We start from the raw sequence: 13,420 nt of genomic DNA on the forward strand, positions 1-13,420 counted from the left end.
GGAAAGAGGGTAAGAGAAGCGTAAGAGACAACAAATCTCAAAGAGCATTCAGAGGTCTCCTTTCACCTTTCTTCAAAGGTTTGCTTACATAAACACACACACTGTGGACACTTCAAAGAGGCAGGAAAAAAAAAAAAATCAGTAAATGAGGAGAAGAGCTCAGGAATCGGGCCTGCCATCCTCAAGGTCCCACAGCACTGTGGAGGACCAAGTAAAGACACAGCATTTATTAAAGGGATAATCTCAGCTCCAGTCTGTAGATCTCAGAAGCTGACAATTCTGTTCAAGAAGCCATTTGTGTGGCTTAGCTCCTAATTAAGCCAGCAAGTATTTTGTGATTAAATTATGACCTCTCACCTTTAGTTTTCCATAACTGAAATTGATAATTGTCTGATCTCTCTTTAGTCGGCATAAAAAAAAGACAAGGAGTCCTTGCAAGAAGCTGTTATTTAGTCAGAACAACTTGATATAGCACACCTAACAACACAGTATGCAAGCAATCTCAAATACAAATGAACAGAAAGAAATGCTACACCATGTGTAATTAAGAAACTAATCAACCTTCAAATAAAGTATTTCATCTCTTTGCTCCTTAAGGTAACATCAAACAAGTGCACTGAGATTAAGTTCAAGCTCCTTAAAGGCAGCTGATTTACCCTTTTATAGACTGTTACGGACTTGCTTGCTCCTACTGTTCTAGGAGAAAAACCACCACAAAAAGTCAATTTGGGAAACAGATAGAGGGAACACATTACTAAATAATTTAAAAGTCTTCCATTAAGGGCAGATTCAAACTTACTATAGAAACAGATCATTACTGTTGGGAGACTGGGGTAGGGCGGGAGAGGTCTAGGATGTTTTTAGAGATCTAATTACAGTTGAATGAGAAAAAATTCCACCACAAATGCTTAGGTTGGGGGGTGGAATGTCAGTATCTTCACCAAATGAATCATGAATTAAATAGCGAGGAGCGACATGTTTGCTATTTTCCAGAGAATCCAAAGTTACAGACAGCAAAGCTAAGATAAATCACTGAACACACCTCTCTGTCCTGGCTAAAAATCTGTCTTTGACCTCTTGGCCAAAGAAGTTGTTCCTGGTAGACTCCTTCCTCACTCTAATGCAAGCTCCTGATAGACAAATAGATCCATTCTGCTCCTGAGGGACAAAAGCCAAGCCAAACATGATGTTCAAATATTAAAACTCAGTACCTAAAAAGATCTAGGCAACCATGTCATCAAAAATTACAGCCTAAAACTATAAGAAATACACCTTGAAACCCACTTAAGACAGAAGCCCTGCTGAAGCAGCGAGTAGAAAAAACCTGATCAGATCAAGAGAAGTCCAAGACAACCAATGCTGCAATGAGAAAAGTGCTACACTTCTGAAGAGAGGTTGAGAAGAGACAGAGAGCACAGGGAAATAGGATGTAATACAAGAAAAGTGATGGTGGCCTAGCTGAATAGCTCACAGGAATGAACGTACTTCTCCAGTTTTACAGCTGCCTTAGTTACCTGCATGGAGACAAAGCCTTAGGCATACTCAGACATTACACTGAAGAGAAGTTCTTTGGATAATGGCCTCTGAATAGATAACAAAAAAGGTGAATATAGCCAGTCACCGTAAAAAACAAGCTTTTTTCCTCCAGGAAGAATATGAAGGGCTAAAAGCCTACCCTGCAGCAACCACAGAACTGCATTCACTGTGCTGCATTCACATTAGCAGATACTGAGGTAGCTGCCATGCCCACCATATTTCATGGCCAAGCTTTCTTCCTGGTAAATCATTACCTTGGAATTATGGTCCTGGATATTTCTTCCACTTCTGAAGGAAGGCCCTCTCTTCTATTGTACACCTTAAATATGTTTTCTCCTTAAAGAAATCATCTAGGAAAAGCAGAAGTGGAGATGGGCTAGGCTTTAAGGGATAACCAACCTTGTGGACTCACATACTAGAATGTTCCTGTGGATAAATTCATAAAAGCAACAGGAGAGAGAACCTCCAGAAGCAGCCATCAAGGAGGCAGCAGCAATGCTGTCCAACTAACCCCTTTGTTTCTCAGTAGCTCCTCTCATCTCACTTCCTTCCAGAGGAAACCATCACCCAGCACCTCTTCTCCCAGCCCCACTGTCCCCTTCATAACATATTCCCTGCAAAGGAGCTGGGCTTTGCCTGCTCACAAACCACATAAAGCCAAGGCATACCCACTGGATGTTCCTTGCTCTTAGCAGGAAAAAAATCCTAAACAACCAGTGGAAGAATCTGTGAGGTTATTCACAGCTAAAGTAGACTAGAGGCTGCATTGCTTCTGCACAGGGCAGGCACAGGATTTACATGTATTAACTCTTGATTCAGCTCAAAAAAAGCCATATTTGAAGTACAGAAAGGTCTTTCAGAAAGATACATAATTTAGACTTGTGCAAAGAATACTCAGTGATGGGATGAGAGGAGAGGAAAAAAACCTCACCCTCACTGCTTAAAGGAAATTATTTTTTAAAGTTTGCTTAGTTTCAACTTTCAGCCACTAAAAATGCCATACATACTTATTTAATGGAGCGCTCTCAAGCTTGTTTTGTTAACCACACCTGCACGTATAAATGGCAGTCGAGACACGTCTTTATATCCTTGTCTTCTCTTGAACTGATTTCAATCCCTAGTGGTTTCTTCTTGAAACGCAGATAAGAAATTTCAGACAGTTTTCAAAGCAGCAGCCACAGCAATGCCAGAAACAGAAGAAAGAATCCCACTTCCTCTCTGATGTTCTCTAGGCATCCCAGGATCAGGCTACAAAGATTAAACAAGGATTTATAAAGCACTCCTATCTTTCTTTGGAAACAGAGGACAGGGGTTTCCCTTGTTCTCTTGTTTTTTGGTGGACAAGTGGAAGACTATTACTGGCTAGGGCTTTTCAGCTTACCACTTTCAATTACAAATGCCCATGATTCTACCTTAAAATAAGTGCTCAGTGAACAACGAAGACAGCATTAAAATCAGAAAGGAAAGTAGATACTGCAGTAAGTCCCCTGCTGCAGTGGAGGGGACTGTGCACATGCCTTATGCCACTCTAAGTGTGCAAGCAAGTAGCAACACTCATAGGAAGGTTGACAAGATTATAACGATTATCAAGTTGAAGTTTTCTTTATATAGTCAATGTCAATCTAGTAAACCACAAGGCTATCTCATGAAGTGAGAGGTCAAATGAAAACAAAGACACAAGAGAAAGAGGGTACAGACACTGTAAATTGTGGAAAACTGACTATTTGCCAGAGGGTATGGGTAAAAATGAAGGTGAGGAGTAATCACAGTACTACGGTTTAGAAACTTGCTGACCAAGCCTTCGCATTCCCATTTTTGCAACACCCACCAAAAAAAAAAAAAAAAAAACAACTCCATAATTGGAACTGGTACAATCACTGTCAGATGTTGGACAGTTAAATATGTAAATGTGATTCATTTCAAAGCAAGCAAGCCACTGTTTCCAGTATTGTATGGAAGTCACTGCCTGGTACTCCGGTTAAACAAGAATTGGTCACAAATTCCTGTTACCAGTCTGAATGGAATACTGCAATTGAGGTGGGAGGGAAAAAAAAGAATTGCTTTCAAAGAGCATGTAGCAATGGAGGAAGTTATAATGTTGTTATCTGTAACAGGAACTAGAAGATATTAATACTATCTGTAACGGGAACTAGAAGCTACTAATCATGAAAGCCAAGCTAGCGTAAAACACTCCGGATATTTTGCTTTTTTAACTTCTGAACAGTTCTAACCCACCAGTTTTGCTTGTACTTCTTTTTAGCTATCTTTTGAACTATGCCTTTCTAGATGTGACTTGTGCACACAGAGAGGCACCTTTATACTTGATCTTATGAACATAAACCTTAACTCTGACAAATACACATTTATGCAAGGAAGCAGTAATTTTCAAAATCCAGAAGAAATTGTACTTGTAACTCCCACAGTGAACCTACCTGTGTATTTTATAAGGTAATTTAGCATACTGGTTTAACAAGACAAACTGGACTCAACCAAACGAGTCACATTTCTCAAGACAATACTACTTTACTGCACACACAGCTACAGAGAATGGAAATGCCGTAACAAGAACTCAATAACATGCATGTCAAAATTTCTATGTAAGTAAAATAGTGCACTCTTAATAAAAGCATTATATTTCTTTTCTTCAACCTTAGCATTTATTGCTGCTCTTAGCAGTTTGGAGGGGGACGGGCAGGGCGTTATGGTATACAAATTGAACAATGACTATTTGCCTTTCCAGCACCAAGGTGCAAAGCATGGAAGAAACATGAAGTAATGCTCTGGGAATAGCTTCTTTGGTGTCCTCCTTAAGCATATTCGACAACTTACGTCTACACACAGGGTAACTTAAGAATTGTCTCAACTGCAATTCTTGCCTTAAGAATTGTCCTGTGCAACAAACTATGTGTTTTCACTACTGTTTATTCATTCTGCCCATACAGAAGTCCTACAGTTTAAACACACAAGACAGTCCATTTATTTTCATATCCTTCAACAACCATGTGGCAGTTAATCTCTATTCTACTGAGGGAGAAACTATTTCATTCTTACCACTGGATAAAACAAAACAATAATGAGAGTTTTCTGTTAGTTGCTCTCTGTACCTACTCACAGGGCCTTGCTGCTCTGCCCGCAACATAACTGAAGAAACGAAACATGTGGATTCACTAAGGTCACACTGGACATTAACTAAAAATCCTGCAATTTACAAAAATGCTAACTCTCAGGACACTTATTTTATCCAGAGCTAAGATGAGCTGTACAGTCATCTTCATACAGAAGTAGACTTGCCAGTGATTAGAGAATCAGTGACAAGAAAAGGGAACAAACTCCACTAGAAATGCAACTTATGGTTAGTTGCGAAAGCTATTTTTATATCTTAAATGCTGTGAAGCCATAGCTACAGCTCTTACGTCAACACAGCTGGTTACCCACTTCCACCCTGAATCAGACACACAGTACTCCACTGTGACTTCATTTATAAATTGAGAGAAAAAAAAAAGGCTAGACTTCAAGCTCTAGAAGGAAGGGAAGAAAAATCATACAGAATAAAATGCATAGTACACTAGAATTTATAGTCTTTCTACCCTCTGTTCAAACAGGCATGTTACACAGGTTGTAAACAGCTGGACTATGTTATGGCCAATTGTACATAATTGGCTTGTTTACAGACCACTAGTGAGAATACAGTATGGATAAAGCTTTAGCTTCTTAATAAGGAGAACTAGTTTGGGCCAATATAACTGTAACTTAGATGAAATCTAAATAACTCAGATAAACACTGTTAAAATGTAAAGCTGATATTTGTTCACAACTTTTAAAACATTTTAAGTTAGATAAATGAAAAACCATCACAAGCTATGGTTTAGAATGGAGAGACAGAGACCGTTACTTTTAAAACAGCATTTCTGAACCTGGAATACTTGCAAAATAAATTCAAGTACATCTGTGACTTGGGAAGCACTAGTCTTTATCATCCAAAAAAACCCACCAGTAGGTGACTATTCAGAATGAATTTTACATTTATGCTTATATTTCCATACATATTTCAATTATTAAGGCTCTAAAAGCCACCAAGCTAACCACCTCTCGGTCATCTGCAATAAGAAACATTTTTAAAAGTGTGAAACAAGATATTCATTGTTGCTATAGCCCCTGGAATCAACTCAGTTCAAAGAAATATTACAAGAGAAAAACATACCACTCATTCTTCACCAGGAATGAGAAACTGTGTGTTCATTATATTTCAAGGTGTTTATTTGGTTTAACCTGCGATAATTTACATTCATTTCAGTGCCACTTTGTCAGTGTTAATACTGGAACAGCTTACAGCAAATATTTTCTTATATATACATATATAATGCAATTCTAACAACTAGAAAAAACATATGTGCTGATATACTTACTCACTGATTGTTCCAAATGAAAGCTTAAAATTAGCATTGCCACTCAGAGGAACAGTGGATCGACATAGAAGAAAGATTTCTCAATCCCTTTGCTACCTCTGTCCAAGGGCTACAAGGTCAAAACAACACTAGACCCACAAAAAAGCCAGGCAACAGCCTCTAACTTTGGCAACTCAGTGTTACTTGAATTCTGTTTTGCTGAATGATTTTCAAAAGGCTTTTCAGACATTAAACCACAAATGTTACAGGAATATGTAACATTAAATTAATCCATCTGGTTTTCTTCTTCTGACTGTAAAAAAGACACCTTTTTCTCATGTAATTTTTTCCCGTGTTTGGGTACAATTAGCTTCATTACTTCATCTGATTGTTTTCATCTCCCCAATATCTTCTACAGGTAGTTCTTTAAAAGAGCAGCTGAAAGCTTCACCAAGACAGCTATTACTGGGTCACTACTGATGCAAGGAATGGGTTGGGGAAGAATTGACAAGAGTCACGCGGAATCTTCTCCTTAGGAATACCCCTATGCCCCTTTTCTACTGTCACTTTAGATTCTGCGGCAAACCCAGGCAAGGTACAACACGCAGGTATTGCTGTGACCATTGTAACTCTATCAGTGAAGAAAGGGAAGTAAAAGCAGCTGCTTTTAGTGATTGCTTATTACTTTTCAGAAGATTATTTACTGAACAACAAAAAACCTTCTTCGAAAAGGACAGACAGGGAGTAGGACAGTGTTTGAGCTGATGATGTTTTCTTAACACCAAAAAGTTCTGGGTTCCAGAGTAGGAACCAAAAGCCTCTTGTTAACGTGGAAAGCAAAACGGAATGGGTCTAGAGAGAGGGTAAGGTGTAGACAGTAAGCTCTATTTTGAAAGAGAGATACATGCATAGAAACTGGTCTGGGAAAACTGTGATGACTTAGGGTATCTAGGAAAAAATGCCATGCACTAGAGAGCTCTCTGATCTGGGAGAAAGGCCTAACAGCTGAAAGTGGAAGCTAGACTGCTTAGTAGACAAATTAAACTCCTGTTAGGAATAAGCCACTGGTAAAAAACTACTATATATCTCAGAAGCTGAAGAAACAAGTCTTCAAATCAAAATCATATTTCGTATTTTCTAGAAAAATAGCAAACTAAACTGCAGTTACTGAACTCAGTTAAAGAAAAAAAAACTTGACACAATGTAAATAACTTAAAACATAAAACCCTGATCACACAACAGTATGGTTCCTACTGTGAAAAAAAACAGGAAAACAAAAGACCCAAACACACTAGCACAAGGAAATTCACTTCCCCCACAGCTGGTATGGCCTTGGCCGCATCCAGGTGCACACTTTCCTCCCCCTTCCCTCCCTCCCCTTTAATGTTAGCAATATAGTTTTACTATAATATGCTACGGTACACTGGTTCTCCTAGCTGTCTCAGGCAGCATTTGAAGGATAATGGAAAGGAATAGGACACTTTTATAAGAGTGAGGCACTGACACAGATAGGAGAAGCCGTTCACCTGAGTTACTCCTTTACAAGACTTACAAAGAAACTGCAATTTGTGTGTACTACAGGACCAGTATATTGCTGGTTCTCACATGGTAAAGTAACCATATTTTCAAGGTGTCTCCTCCTCTAGAAATGCAACTTCAAAACCAGACTGCCATAGTAATTCTCCATTATTTAGAATATAATAGGATACCTTTATTTTAACCTTTTCCCCTATAAAGTCAAGGGCTTTTTTCTTCTCTAAGCACAAGTACCTTGTGTTAAGCACAGATCAAGCTCTGATAGATATCTCTACCACTATTCAAAATATTCCATAATTATCTTAGTAAGCAATTCTTCCTAGTTTAAATTACATTATATGTTTTTCTTCCTTCAGGACAGAAACAGTGTTCAGATTTGACAGAAGTAGGTGCTGCAAATATTTCAAACTTCCCCAAAAGTACAGTTTGGCTGGAGGAAAAATTGGGGCAAGGATAATAGACAAGAGCAGAAGAAAGGAAGTTCCCTCTCTACCTTCACATTGCTGTGTTTTACTGAAGGAAAACAAAGCTTTAATCGATGCTTTTGGCTCAGTCTGGTATGAGAAATTCATTCATGAGGCATTTCAACAGTTTGGCTTTCAGCTTAAATATTAACTGGGCATCATTAAAAAATTTTAGTTATAAACATTGAGACAGTCACAGTGAGGTCTGGAGTTCTCACAGAATTACAGTCCTGGCACTGTCCAACTGAGTATAAGGAAGCACAAATCCAACACTATATAGTCAATGAAGTGCTCCGTTCACTGTCATACAAAAATAGCCCATGTACAGTTTTCAAGAGATCTCATCTTGAAGTCAAGAAATTAAGAAAAAGTAACAATATAATTAATAACTGACCGACCCACAAACCAGGTGTGTGTCCCCAGTTGCTACAATAAGTAAAGCATTTACTTTCCAACAAAAAAGATGTTGGTACACTGCTGGGGACTTCAACATGTTTAACTGTTCCTACATTTGGAACATGCAGTAGTCTGTAGACCATAATAAACAGCTTGTGTTTAAGATAATGCACGTCCTCAGATATCTAACCTGAAACTAAATAATTACTGCTTAATGAACAGCTATGAATACAGGGAGGGAGGGGAAAAAAAAAAAAGAAAAAAGACTCTCCAGCAAAACCAAAGTCACCCTCTTCTCCAACTGACTGGTGACAATGCATGAACTTGCTTCATCTTTTTTTAATCAAACAACTCTTACTCAAATTCTGAAAAAGTTACCTATCTGTTCACTCTGGCTGATGATGATTAGACGTAGACATTTTGTAAAAAAAGTTTTTGTTCCTTAAAAAGTTCAGCATACCGACACAAGTAACTTGAAAATAAATTTGCGAAGATTGCACTTATACAGAACTGAGGTACAGAGACTGAGGTATTCAGTTTTATATGACTGCAGACAAGAAAGAAAAGAAATGCTCTGTTTCTGAATGTGTTAGAATACTGAATTTTCCAGTAGTCACACAGATCATTAATAGTCAATAAAAATGTTTCCTTATCAAAACACAGTGACTTTCATCAGTACGTTTATGAGCGTTCACAAATACAATACAGCACAACTGGAGAGCACAAGCAGTTATCTCAACAAAGCTTACCATGCCTGAAAAACCGTGAGACATACCTGATTACCGCTTTTTGCAGCCGAGTTGGTCTGAGCTGTATTTGAAGAAAGGGAATCAAAAAAGGCTTGGTCAGCTAATGAGTTACCACAGCTAATTCCGTCTTTTGCACCCTCAGTTATAATCTGAAATGGAAAAAGTTACAAGAAGTTTTTCATGTTTCCATTAATAAAATTGCACTGTTTATCACATATAATCATCCTAACATTCACGTCACTAGACTTTAAGATGGTTGCATACACCCTTCTTGAATTCAAATTCAACAGAACCTTTAACAAGAAACTGGTGTGATAATCCGGAGGATTTACTTCCACAACAGATGGAACTCGTTTGCATTGTAACAGTGTAACATGTAAGCCTGTTGTAGCAGCGGACACCTATCGATAAATTCATTAGGGATTAACAAGGCTGTTAAGATTACTGCTTGGAGACTTGGAATTCAATACCTGAGGCATCAGTTTGGGACAGCAAATTTGGAGAGACAAAAGCTACTAGACCACAAGCTTAGACAACTGAAGAAAAAAAAACAAGGTCTTGTAAGCCAGCGTCGTCTTCCCTCCCACACTTTTTTTTTTTTTAATAAGCACAGGATCACTGAAGGGATGGAGGCACCTGTCTTAAGATGAGGCTGCAGGTACTACAGCCAGAGTCTTCACCTAACTGGCAACCTGCATACATGCAGACTCTGAGCCCTCCAAGAGTGAGCTCGATTCCAGTCTTTGCATTGAGGCCCCAGTCCCTCACCACACTCGGACCACCAGTCTTTAAATGAAGAGCAGATCACACATTGAAGAGACAGCAAAGGTTCTCAGCAAGGGGATAAACTGAGTAGTCCCTGGATTTGGGATCCTACATCCTGAGCCCCAGAGATGGGGTTCCATTCCAGAGGTTTGTGAGTGTGTGGCAAATCAGCCATAGCAACACCAGTGTAAACTTGCATTACTCCTTTCACTTCTGTATCTTCGGACAGAAAAACAAAACTATTACTGGATCAGGAGACACCTGGAACCAGAAACAGACTCAAAATAGCTCATGTTGTGCAGATGCCCAGTATTTACTGCAGACAACCTGCTGTTGCATTTCTTGGGAAACCACAGAGAAGCACAGCAGCTTTGGATGGCATGGCTGCACTGGTCTCCAAGGCCAGCTACAGTTGCTACAATAAGGTTATATATTCTAAGTTTTAACACTGGAAGTTTTATGTTTGAGCATTACAGTCTGACCAGCAAACGAGAGGATGGCCTTTTCAGTAGTGCTGCTTTCTTAGTGCAGAGCAGTGTAGTCACTTACCTCAACATAATCTGTTGGAACAAGTCCTCTCTCGCCTTGGCTGTTTTTTCCTTCTAACCAGCCTCCACCGACATCCTTAAAAGAAGTAATAATACAGGAATAATTTTGCTAGATGGATCCCACAGTTTGCTTTAAACAGGAGGAAGCACTGTCTTGCTGTCAAATGCAGTGTTCAAAATACAGTTGACTGTATGACCATGAGCAAACTTGCTTAAATCCGCTGAAGTAGCAGATACACATTGCCCATGCTTGTTTCACACAGATACTGTGGATTTCAGATTTAACAAGCATGAAGGCGGGAAAGGATAATTTTCAGCACTTCGATCATTTATGAAACTACAGTCAATTAGCTGTTTTGATGCAGTCTGTGTCCAGACACCAGTATGCTGATTCCAAAGCATTAATTTTAATCAACAGATAATACAGAAGAGTCAAAAAATTAAGCTATTAGTAATATCTGTAAAATCTCTGCTTCACTTACTGAAGATGCAGAAGTATGTGATGAGTGAGAGCTATAACTACAAAAATATTAAGGGTAAACTCAAGATTAAGAGAGGCACTTGTCACTCAATATCTGGAGACATTATATTTCATTTCAGAGGCAGGTCTGATATTAGTTTGGAAAGAAAGAACACAGTTCAGCTCTGATCTCAGTGCAGCATCCTGTTACTGTTCGTTTTTTTTAAAAAAAACACATATTCTACATACACTAAGAAACCTTTGCAGTTGAGCAGTCAGTTCCAGGAAAACATTATCTGGAACCACTCAGTTCTGTTTTAAATCAAGCTGTTCCTTGAACACATAGTTACGCATCAAGCTAACACACAGTTGAAAATTGGAACCTCATACACCAGACAACAATTATTTAATTTTGGGTTTTCTTAATTTGCTTTTTAATGGATGGATTTGTTTATTCACAATTTTGTTCTTTCACTTGGGAATTTTATGTAATCCTGCACAGTTAGGTGAAGTCTGCTTACGTATTCAAGATTTTAAACAGTAAAGATCAATCAGTTATTGAAATAACAATCTTTCATTTGCTTTTTCTTATGTACCTAAAGGCTTACACACAAGAACACAGAAACAACTAGGTATCTTGGATTATAAATTCATCTAGCTTGGTTAAACTGCAAGAGCAATGACATCTGGAACCAGAAGTCACATTTGCACTGCTGCACTTAAAAGCTGTCATCAGTGGACTATCATGACATATGCTATTGCTGTCTAATCTTATAATACTGAAAAAGATCAAGGGCCTTTCGTGGCAATCTATCCCACAGGTTAACCATGGATGGCACAAAACAGTTCTACTTGGTTTTAAGTACGTTGCCTTGACACACAGATGTCTCATTCAGCAAGAACTAGCTTAAAAGTGGTAAACCGTTTATTTAGTCCTGCTTTTGTGAAACAGCATTAAAAGCTTGAACTCATTTAAAATGTTTCCTCTGACACAGCACATCACCTGTCCAAGAGGGTGCTGGTTCTATTAAATATCTGCTTCAAATATTTAAGGGCAGTGGAACTAAAATTTATCAGGATTACACATGACTAGGCTCTTCAAAAAATTAGTTCATTCTGCAGAACCCACGTTTTCTACACAACCAGCTACATAAAACCAGGCATGAAGACCAGGTATGCATTTCTATGTGTTTCAAAAGGAGACAGTCGATTCACTGAGCTATATCACTACACAAAAATCAAGAGCAGAATTAACTATCTTACCTTGTTAACAAGGGTAAGAATTATACAGAACAATTTTAACTGTACATGCAAATTAAATGTCAGTGCTTAAAGGAGTTCTATTAAGAACTCTGATAGTATTACCATACTATTTTCAAAATGCCTTCCCTGTACCTTGTCCATATTATTTTAATTATGAAAGGGCACTCAAATTTAGTAACAAATTTTGTTGCGAATTCTTTCAACAAACTTGGAATGCTGGAGTCAGTGATTAAGAAACTCAAAACTGAGAAGGAAGCTGGTGTGTCAGATTTAAATGCAAGTGGCAAGTGCCTGAAAGATTACATACACACAAAAAGCGGAAAATTAGGTACACAAAAAAAGATGACACAAGCAGATGTAAAAGGCATCACCACCATTAGCTCCTTCCTTTGCCTTGGCACTCAGCTCTGTTTAGAGGGGAACAGAGCTAAGCAAATTCTTAAGAGTGTAGGCACAATCTGAAAAGGTCCCTGTCCTGTAAACCAGCTCAATGCATGTTTCCATAAAACTATTAGAAAACTCTTCGTATTTAGCTATAGTTAATTCTTCAGGGGAGGGTAGCCACAACTTTCAGACGTCACCTAGCACCTTTTTTCTTCCGTCAGCTAGAAGTAGGTCAGAAAAGCACAAGCCTTGATTCCATCTCAGTTTTCTTACCGGGTTGGTAATTACAATGATCTCCCCTTCACTGACAGTCAGCTCGTTGTTTCCAGGCTCAGCAGCAAAATCATACATAACACGGGCCTGTATGTGAAAAAGAATACAGCAGTGAGTCTTCCAGTTTATTTATAAGATTTCAGGAAGGAACTATCAGCACAACTTAATCGTAAGTAGCAGAAATAGTAACTGGGGTAAGGATGGATGTGCAAAGAGCAACTCAGCATGTAGGAAGCAAACATTTCCTAAGTTTGAACCCCAAACTGAACACTAACACAGACTTTACAAGATTAAAATCTTCTGCAAAGCTTATTACAAGATGATCATTATTTTCCAGGAGGATTCACAGTTTAAGACGGGCTGTTGTCTACCATGTCCGGAACTATCCATAAAGCTTTTTCCAAGGGAAGAAGGAATGGCTTCTAACTTCAGCAAACAATCCAATTAACATTTTCTTTTTTACAAGACACATTCTAACTCCAGTTTGGCTAAAGGGAACTGTTTCACAGGGCAAGTAATTCAGAAAAAGACAAACAAGTAATAGCAGATATAAGTAACCACTGCTGTACATAAAAATACGTAAAATTATGTTTTGAGACTGTATACAGAAGGAGCTATGCAAATGCACAATCAGCAAGAGTAGGCCTGTTACACTTTGGCA

The 13,420-nt window shown here is 38.5% G+C and overlaps 1 protein-coding gene across 1 annotated transcript in view; it reads right to left on the minus strand.

Annotated features, from left to right (window-relative positions):
- Nucleotides 1-12,842, minus strand: part of SNX9 (sorting nexin 9) — a gene marked incomplete at its 3' end in the record, with an annotated part of 34,637 nt that extends 21,795 nt beyond the window's left edge. The window contains exons 1-3 of the mRNA XM_010132763.1: nt 12,760-12,842; nt 10,381-10,455; nt 9,093-9,215 (exon numbers count right to left, since the gene is read on the minus strand). Coding sequence (XP_010131065.1) covers nt 9,093-9,215; nt 10,381-10,455; nt 12,760-12,837 — 276 coding nt within the window. The remainder of the gene's footprint in view (nt 1-9,092; nt 9,216-10,380; nt 10,456-12,759) is intronic.
- Between the last annotated feature and the right edge of the window lie 578 nt (nt 12,843-13,420).

The sequence above is a fragment of the Buceros rhinoceros genome, unplaced genomic scaffold (assembly GCF_000710305.1).
Source record: "Buceros rhinoceros silvestris isolate BGI_N320 unplaced genomic scaffold, ASM71030v1 scaffold4173, whole genome shotgun sequence".
Taxonomy (NCBI): Eukaryota; Metazoa; Chordata; class Aves; order Bucerotiformes; family Bucerotidae; genus Buceros; species Buceros rhinoceros.